Source organism: Oratosquilla oratoria, chromosome 30 (assembly GCF_046742065.1).
Source record: "Oratosquilla oratoria isolate Oo_2021 chromosome 30, ASM4674206v1, whole genome shotgun sequence".
Classification (NCBI taxonomy): Eukaryota; Metazoa; Arthropoda; class Malacostraca; order Stomatopoda; family Squillidae; genus Oratosquilla; species Oratosquilla oratoria.
The window spans coordinates 51,733,653-51,743,905 of NC_134806.1; the positions used below are offsets into that span (position 1 = coordinate 51,733,653).

General features: G+C 38.9%; 1 protein-coding gene across 3 annotated transcripts in view; it reads left to right on the forward strand.

Annotated features, from left to right (window-relative positions):
• Positions 1–9,904, forward strand: part of Gprk1 (G protein-coupled receptor kinase 1) — a 154,075-nt gene extending 144,171 nt beyond the window's left edge. For all 3 annotated transcript variants that reach the window (XM_076213053.1, XM_076213054.1, XM_076213052.1), the window contains 6 exons: positions 48–222; positions 2,949–3,049; positions 3,256–3,418; positions 3,665–3,833; positions 4,413–4,657; positions 6,353–9,904. In XM_076213053.1, coding sequence (XP_076069168.1) covers positions 48–222; positions 2,949–3,049; positions 3,256–3,418; positions 3,665–3,833; positions 4,413–4,657; positions 6,353–6,511 — 1,012 coding nt within the window. In that variant the 3' untranslated portion in view covers positions 6,512–9,904. The remainder of the gene's footprint in view (positions 1–47; positions 223–2,948; positions 3,050–3,255; positions 3,419–3,664; positions 3,834–4,412; positions 4,658–6,352) is intronic.
• Positions 9,905–10,253: the final 349 nt, after the last annotated feature.

Here is a 10,253-nt window from a genome sequence, read left to right on the forward strand (position 1 = left end):
ACTATGTATGTTATTCTTCTACAATGGTTACCTTATTTTGTTGACAGTGGTACACACGGCTACATGGCTCCAGAAGTCTTGAGCAAAGGCACAGCGTACGATAGCTCAGCAGACTGGTTCTCCTTCGGTTGTATGCTGTACAAATTGCTCAAAGGACACTCGCCGTTCCGGCAACACAAGACAAGAGACAAACATGAAATAGATCGCATGACGCTAACTATGGTAAGTTGTAAAAAAATGTTTTCACTTTGATTCAGTGTAGTATTAGCCTCTAGAACAGCGTTTCTCAACCTTTTACCCTTGTGTAAACCTTAAAATAAATTGCATGTCTCAAGGAACCCCTGCGCAAAACAAAAAAAGAAACATATACCATATCTTTCTCATTTTATTTTCATCATAATAATAGGTTAGATAGGATGACGTCTATATTACATTATTACAATAACCTTTTGCGGAACCTTAGGGTTCCACGGAACCCTGGTTGAGAAATGCTGCTCGAGAATGTATATTACAGGAATCCCTCCCATACCCAAACTAATTAGGTCGCAGGATGTTCGGTGTAGGGGAGTATTTGGATACACAAGGTAAAATGATTGAAAAAAAGATAAATAGAAAGAACGTACAAGGAGCAACTAGCTAAAAGAGAATGGAAAGTATAATACCCCATCTGGGGTATTGGCTGCATGTTATTGTGGGGTTAAAAGCTGCTAAGTAGCATGCAGCTGATACTTTAGGGTCTATATGGGGTGCCCCTATGGACCAGAGCCACACATCATTTTGTCTGTGGTAGAGGAAATCTCTGTTCATAGAGAAATGATGATACTTTATTATACTGCAACTGTCCCTCTGTTATGCTGTCCCCCCACTCTTGTTACTGTCCTGTACCATTTCTCTGAATATTCATTTTCGCATTCCGCTGAACCCTGTGGTGGGGGGAAAAGAATACTGCCACCAAGTCTTTCCACTTGAGTCGTATGAGGTGACAAAAACAGGATGGGGATAGGACTAGGCATTCTTCTCCCTGTAGCCCGAAAGGGGACATTCCTCTAAAGAGTAAAGGTCATTTAAGAAGTACACCTAGAATAAATTAGTAACGGTTGCTGCATGTGATGCGTCTGCAGAGCAGGGAAGAAAGAGGTGGCGGACAATTGTTAATGGATGAAAGGGTGGTAGTCTAAAGCAGGGGTCATGAATTTTTTTTTGCAGCGGGTCAGATGACTGAGAGGGCGATAACTGCAAGCTGCTTAACCATTTTGTTCGATGCACATTTATGCATTGGATATTCCACCAAAAAATCGTTAGATATACTGACTGCACAAGCTGGATCGGGTAGTTCGGTGACCCCCTAGCGTAAAGGAATGTCCCCATTCGTACGTTTCACAGATGAGAGGGTGGGTAGGGGGAGTGGATTGCCACGTAACAATGCAGGGAAACAAAGGATTACAAAGGCGAAGCATGCTGACAGGAGACCTTTCAGGTCCATAACTAGGTCAGATAAAAAAAAGATTATAATAATGAAAGATAAATATATAATAATATAGATAATAATAAATAGAATAAGTAAATGCATAAGTGTAGTTAAATAATAAACAAACAGGAAAATAGTAAATAATAATAGATTGATAGATAACTTGCTTTGGATATTTGTCTTAGCCATGGAAGACCTATTTCTTTCCGCACTAAATATTCACGAGTGGACAAGGAGGAGGAGGAGGAAGGGCCACCATGTAAACAAAGCAGTGGGGGTAAACCAGCTTCCTATGGCTGTGAAGGTGTTGTATCCTGCTGCATAGTCTCTGACCCGAACAGCGGGCTAGGGACAGAGATGACCTTTCATCCATGAGGAACTAAGACGAGAGGGAAAACAAACAAGTGTTGGAGATGCGGGAAGGCCAGGGAAGGTAAACGTGGGACTTCAGACACTACTTGACCAGTTTCAACTTATATGTTTCTCAGTTCTTGATGGGATATTTTCCTCAAATCTTTCTCAGTTCTTGATGGGATATTTTCCTCAATTCTTTCTCAGTTCTTGAAAGGATATTTTCCTCAATTCTTTATCAGTTCTTGAGAGGATATTTTACTTGATTCTTTCTCAGTTCTTGAAAGGATATTTTCCTCAATTCTTTCTCAGTTCTTGAGAGGATATTTTTCTCACTTCTTTCTCAATTCTTAAAAGGATATTTTTCTCAATTCTTTCTCAATTCTTGAAAGTATATTTTCCTCAGTTCTTTCTCAATTTTTGAGATGATATTTTCTTCAGTTATTTCCCAATTCTTGAGAGGATATTTTCTTCAATTATTTCCCAATTCTTGAGAGGATATTTTCCTCGATTCTTTCTCAATTCTTGAGGGGTAATTTCCTTGATTCTTGAGAAAGACAAAATTCGAAACTGGTTAAGTAGTGTTATTCACCTAATAAAGGCACTTTCGGAGCCCTGTGTCTTCCCAAGTGGGAAGATGCCTTTGTGTATATATTTATCTAGCTATATCCTTATACCAACGGCTTCTTCCCCATTGAAAGGAGGGTAGCCAAGTCAAAGGCACGCACCCACTCCCACCCACCACCTCTGTTTCTGTCTTAGCTCCTCATGGATGAAGGGTCATCCCTGTCTTATGCCCACTGTTCTGGTCAGAAGCAATGCAGCAAGGCACTGCACATTCATGGCAGGACTGCTTCGCCTACATGGCAATCCTCCTCCCTCCCCCTTATGCAGAAACTAAAGAGGTCAGGGGCAAATTTTCTATATAAATGTAGATGAACGAGTACTTGTCCTGAGCACTACAGCAGTGCCAAGACGGGGATGCGTGTTTTGGTGCGCGATTTAACTTGAGTATCTCCCATATCAAGGGGAGGTCACAGGTCTGTATGTACAAACCGTCACTAATTTGTTTATGCCAAGGTCTTAGGAAAATGATTTATTAATAAAAAAAAATTCCCTCTCTTTCTAGAATGTAGAATTACCAGACACCTTTACCCAGGAACTAAGAGATTTGTTAGAAGGCCTACTCCAGAGAGACGTTGACAAAAGACTCGGGTGCAAAGGAAAAGGGTAAGTCTTGTTACTTGTTTTTATTGATTTAGTATTATTATTATTATTTTTTTTTTTTAATGGGTTTGGGGGTTGGTATTAGGTGAGTGTATGTTTTGACACAGCTACCCCTTTACTGAAGGGAAAAACCTTTCAATGTATGCATGCATAATTTTTATATATGAATTTTTATTTGTATGTAAACCACTTGTTTTCTTTGTATCCAGGTCAGATGAAGTCAAAAGTCACTCATTCTTCCGAGGGTTGGATTGGCAACAAGTTTATCTTCAAAAATACCCACCACCCCTCATCCCACCACGGGGAGAAGTCAATGCTGCCGATGCCTTCGATATTGGCTCATTTGACGAGGAAGACACAAAAGGAATAAAGGTGAGTTCATGTACTTTTTTTCAAATTATTGCATTGTGAATTTATTTTATCAGAATTTTGATGAATGACTGTTGAGCAGTGAAGGGAGAGTGGTTGTGGATGGATGAGATTTTGATACAGCCCAAAGGGGTTTCTCCTCGTCTTCCTAGACCACCCCTCGTATACAAGAAAAAAGAACCTTTGGTGTATATATATTAACTGTCAGATAACTTGTGAATAGATTTACTAATAACATTACATCTTCAGTTGACAGAAACGGATCAAGACTTGTATAAGAACTTTCCTCTTGTGATAAGCGAACGATGGCAGACAGAAGTCGCAGAGACTGTCTTTGACACAATAAACCTTGAAGCAGATAAAATGGAACACAAAAGAAGAGCCAAACATAAATTTAAGTTTGATACGGATGAAAAAGGTATGGAGTACTTTTGCTTGTTAATGTTTTTATCTCTTCCGTAATATTTTAAACTCGTAAGTGATCCATTCACCTCATCATTTGATTTACGTATTTTTTAAAATTTATTTATTGATTTATGTATTTTATATACACTTAATACTTAATGCATTTTCTTAACATTGTTATAGTTTTAAGTTTTTAGGTTTTCAACTCTTGAATGAAACTTTTTAATACATTATTTGTCGCAGTTTAGATTTATGAAGCTCCTGTACTGTTTGATATTATCGTAATATTACAGTATTGTTTAAAAGTCTAAAATAATAAATCCTAGTGTATGGGAACAATTATTGTGTCGTATGGAAAAGAATTGGGGGCATGTTGTGTAAATAGATTGTAGAATACGATGGCAAATAAATCACAATGCCATCTACATCAGTGGTGTAATTGGAAGCTTGTAGATCTCACATCCCCATAGTTGTGGGTTTGAGTCCTGCACTCCTCCCCAACAGTCCAATCACATAGGGCAAAGATAACGACTGACTTCGGTCTTAAATATATATCGTCTGACACACATCCTTGCCTTTGTATTCTTTGCAGAGTCGGATTGCATTATCCATGGCTATATCAAGAAATTAGGCGGTCCCTTCGCATCGGCTTGGCAAACACGGTACGCCAAGCTCTACCCGAATCGTGTGGAGTTGCATTCGGAGTCCAGCTCAGGCAAACCCGACCTCATCTTCATGGACCAGATCGACGAGGTCTCATCGGACTTCATACAAATCAAAGGAGAGAATTGCATCGTCTTGAAAACGAAAGACACCAAGATAGTTTTAACAAATCCTGTAAGTTTTGATGCTAAGTAAATTTATACGTAAATACAGGGAAGATTTTTTTTTTTTTTTTTTTTTTATGAATGCAATGTTTTTTGGCTACCTTCCATGTGAGGGAAAAGCCTTTGGTATATATATGTATTTAATGTGAATAATTTTAATCATTTTGTTGTGGTTGGGAATGGAAATTCTTTATCCTCAAAGTGTCGTAATCAGCGGAAAGCTCTTCTTTGCTTGCAAGAACGTAAGAATGAAGGAGACTGCAAGAGGCCATGAGGCCTACACTAGGCAGTTCCATGTCCATGACAATCTATCACCCCCATCCCATCCATAAAGTTGTCTAACTGTTTCTTAAAACAACTGATAGTTTCAGTGCTCACTATGTGGTTATTAAGTCTGTTCCATAGACTATGGTGCTCTTTGGAATTTGGTGTCGATGATGAAGATTTTGGAAATTATGTATATATACTTTTAATTATATTTGCTTAAATAATGTGATTTGTATGATGGATAAGTGTTGCATCAATTATTGGAGAGTGTTCTACTGTTTGAAGTAATCTTGGCAGTAGTCTTAGCTCCCTGCCAACTGGCTTCTGATCCAGGGTAGTGGGCGAGATGCAGCGATGACCTGTCATCCAGGAGGAGCCAAGGAAAGAGGGAGAGAGGGTGAATAGGAGTGGAGTATGTGGGGATGGAATGGGTGGGAGTGGATTTTATGCCTTTGTTTTTTGGCTACCTCCCTTGTAAGGTGGAAATAGCTGATGGTATATGTATGTACCATCTTGTAAGGGGGAAATGGCCATTGGTATATGTATATACCATCTTATTCAGTATATTTGGTGGAGCCCTATATTTCTATAGGGTATCCAATGGTCCACACTGTCATTATGATGGTACCCCATATATCTATGAGGAATTTCCCTGTTCACCATCAGGGACATGCCAATTAGCAGTGGGTCCTGTGACTGTGTGTGCAAGCTGTTCTTTGTCTCGTCTTTTGTACAGAACCTATTTGGTTTTCATTTCTCTATTGATGTAGCTTTTGTAGACGATTCTTGAGCCTATCCACCACATCAAGGTGTCAACTGTTCTGGTTGTGATTCACCATTGTCCTAGGTCAAGTGCTGGACACATGATCAGCAGCTATTACCCGCCTGGATGAGAGCTCAGAGTTCATATATGACCTGATCTATGGCTAATGATGTAACCTTACACATACACACAGTTCCTTGCCCACCAGAGTTGGAGTGCTGGCTAGCAGTAATGCTGAGAAACTTGGACTATTGAATTACAATCAAGAAAGGGACCGTCAAGGTGTGAATGTTAGGGCTACCCTCTAAGAAGTGGGAAAAGCAGGACCAATATATACAAGTACCCGACACTGGTCCGTGCTTAAAATGAGAATTGTGACGGGTACTAGATACCTGACCTTAACTCCTTGATGAGGATTAAACGGGTTTCAATGTCCGTAAATGGGGTTTGCACTTTGACCGTCCATTCCCTTTATAAGGGTTTTCGAAATGTATATATTTACAGTAGTTATGCAACCTTAGCTCCTTGATGGGCATTAAACGGGTTTCAATGTGCGTAAATGGGGTTTGCACTTTGGATGGCCATTCCCTTTATAAGGGGGAAAGGGATTTTGAAACGTATATATTTACAGTAGTTATGCAATATCTAATCATGTGTTTCTCTTTGTCGCCACAGGACGAAATTGGGCTCAAGGAGTGGTCGCTATCTTTGCGATCAGCACATAGAATGTCACAAGAACTCCTGAGTAATATGGCCCGGAAAGCAGGAAAGATCTACGGCACCGACGGCAACCACAAACCCATGTTCCCCACCAGAAACGGAAACGGTCAATAGGCCTCCGAATCTGTCATGTTACGGGCAGATAAGAGACGAATAGTGAATCGTTGTGCTGACAGACGGATAAAGTCAAATACTTATAGGCAGTGTGATCTATTACCTAGACATAAATTTCCCATAACACTGAACAAATTAAAGGATATATCATGTAACTTGTTGTTTAGAAAGTGAAAAAAACAAAACGAAAAAAAAAAAGAAAAAACAGAATAGCTCATGCAGCTTAGGTTTGTTTAGGTGTTGAACCCTAATGTGTTGCCGGTCGTCATTAGTTATCCAACGTTTAGTAAAGTGCGTATGTCGAGGCCCTGAGAGGTGTGGTCGGGTAAAAACTAAACAAGACCTTATTGAAAAACACCAGCTGTATATTAAAGTTTTGTGTCACCCTGGTATAGAATTTATTCGTCACTTTACGAAAGTGACAATGTAAAAAAAAAAATTGGTGGAAATCGCTACTACTACTACTACTACTATTATTATTACATGGGTTATAGGTACATATCCAACATTTTTGAGCAAAGATGTTGGTGTTCTGCAAAGTTGAAAAAGAGTGTAGTAGAGGAGATTATACTCTTTAAAGTATCTGTAACAAAAAACGACAAAAAAAACAACAAAAAAGTTAAAAAAAAAATGTGATCCCATTTCATCTCTGTCTATTTTTGTGCCACAGAAGGAATCTTTTAACGATTAGGAATTCTAGTGCCAAGTAATTAAATAACTTACAATTCTGTGATGGATGTATTCACCGCAAATACCGAGACCCAGGATTGATGACTGTTGCCGTGGCAACAAGAATCGGTAGCACCTATGGTGGCTCTTCTGTCTTCATTTCACTCATGCTATATCTACAGTTTGTTGTATACTCAGTAATGATTTTTTTTTTTTTTTTTTTTTATTATTATTATATATATATTTTTTTTTCTCTTGCCCACAAAATAAAAGATAAAAAATAAATAAAAAAGGGAAGTTATAAAGATATGGTACCTGGGTATTGCGTACATAACATCAGCTGAACCATTCCCCAGTTTACATGTTTATCGAAGCACGTTCGGATGACACGATGCACAGCTATGCATGCTGTATCGTAAGCCTCACTGCAGAATACGAACCAGATCTGGTTTGTTTGTGAGGAAGTGGCGTGTGGGGTGTAGTGGACCTTAGTACAATATGGCAAGCGCAAGTGTATTGTGACGAGGACTGACTGTGGAGGGACAGCCTATACCTTTGACACTTAATAATGTGATATTTGATGTGGGTCAGACAGAAAAAAGGAGAAAAGCTATTTATTTTTTATCGTGTACGACACACAGCCTCTGACAGCATGTAATATATGTGGAGTGCGGGAAAGCAAAGTTCGAGGGCACTTTAAGGTTAAAAGAAAAATCCGTTTCTCTCCTCACACAAAACCCTTGTTCGCTTATGTCTAAATAACGTCTCGTCATTTGTGTGCGTAAATGGCATGGTGAACTCCTTGTTGATATCTGTGGGGAGGTGCTGCGGAAGGAACTCTTACGACTGGAAGGAAGAACTTGTGGTGCAGGAGTTGCATGTTGGGCTGTTGACAAGTGTCTTACAGTGCACCACCGTAATTGTCATGACCCTCGTATGTGTCTCTTGAAATTTGTTTTGATATTTGAATAATATTTATTTATGGTTAGTGTAGAGTATACTGATACAGCCGTTGTATGTGTTGCCTTGCAGTGTGTGTACATAGGCTACAAGCATACACTAAACAAAACGGAGAGGAGTTGATGCAACCTGGATGGCGACCAATACCCAGACTCGACTGGGTACGGGTTTGGTCTGTTTCTTCTCTCTCTATTTCCTTCTATTTCATAGCACAAGGAGTGTGTGTTCATCTCTTTTACTCTCTCTTTCTCTTGCTCTTTTCTCTTTCTCACTCTGTCACTGAATTTATGTATATTATTATCCTGATATACTTTGTATTCTTTATATTTATCTTAGTTTTTTACTGTACAATATCAGTTTCATTCACAACTCGCATTTCCCCCGTCTTTCCTCGTCTCTTCTCGTTTCCTTTGTGAGTCTTCGTTCTTGATTTCCTTGTCCGTTGTACTTGTCTGGTCTGATCTGTCCGCTCTCTTCAACTCGTTCATCTTCGTGTGCCAGTCTATTCCATTGCATCACGGAATGTCTATTCCTTGCACATGTTAATAGTAGTATGCCCTATTCTCACGACTGTATATTTCACATTGTGCCAATGTTCCACATGCTGTCACACAGGATCTGCCTATCTGCACTCTGTGTCGATACTGCTGACCTTTGCACACTTTGTCTCTGTATATCTTCGACTCTCGACTACACAGCATGCCCTAGGTCTTCCCCTACCTTGTGCGTTTCTCATAGTGTCACAATAATTCTACTCATCAGTGTCGGGTGCTGTGTACTGATCTTTCTTTCGTTACGTTCACATAGCTTGGCACATTTTTTTCGTCATTGTTTTTCTATCATTCCTCAGTTAGCACTCTCATGGTCATAAAATCGACTCGCATCCACCCACCTCTTTTTCATGCATAAGACATCGACCATTACGTCATTATCTTCTTGTTATCTCATTTCCCTCTCATCGTTACTCTTTGTTGCTGTAGATCTTGGTTCCTCATGTGCATTTCCATTGTTCTTCCGCCCCTTTGTTTTACATGTTTTTCTTTGCCTGCATCTAGTCTGCCCCTTCTTTCGTTTCTTTCAGCCGTTGTGAGTGCAATGTTAGGCGCTACCCCAGACCGTGGTGTGGCCGATAGGCATACGTGTGTATACATGTGTGTAAGTACGTGCGTTTGTGAGCGGGTGCGTGTGTATGTAATTAAGGTTTTAGGTTTTGTGTCACTATAGCCAGCTTGGCTGAAGGTGAACATTTAATTGATATATGTGTTGTGCAATCTTCGAGATTCGATTTGTATCTTGTCATTATTTCCATTTATTTGAATTAACTATTGTTGTATTTTTTTATTGTGACAGATTAGTTTGTTGTGTATGTTCTGATATTGAATCATTTATAAAAATAACCCTGAATTTGTCTTCAACACCTTGTCTGATCCATTTCCGTTAGTTTCATTTCATATTGTTTGATACTTCTCATTTAATAAAGCAATTGGTCAACTTAAAATGATAGTCTAAGGAATTAAAATGGCTGAGATATGCTCTGATTAGCGACCAGAATTGCAACATTCTTTGGTGGATGTAAACACTGCAAAAGGTTTCATTTTGCAGCCTCAGTATTAAGTATGTGTTTTTGGAACTTGTAGAAACCTGGTTCTGAAATGAGAGTATGACATGGTGAAATTCATATGAAATTATTTTCTTTAAGCAAATATATCAGAATGCTATGAAAGAGAGTTAATAATGGTCACAATAAACTTCAAAAGCAAAGGCGTTTAAGTGTATTTCTTTCTATTATTAGTTTGTGATGTACATGTAAGAGTATACAAAACAGGACTGCAAAATATATATATATAAAAAAGACGAGAAAACCCATGGAGATAAGTAAGTAATATTGTACATAGAAAATAATAAATACTCCTGTAGGTATGATTGTTATTCTTCATGTAATTCTTCAGAATAAAGTGGGTGGAAGAAAATCCCAAGGTGAGGGAGGACAAGAGAGGGTAAAATGTAAGGGTCGGGTAGGTATTTGAAGGAGGATTTTGAAAAGAACGAAAATATGTTTTAGAAGAAAGTGAAAGAATGAAGGGGCAAAGTCTGGTAGAAGGAGAATGTAAAG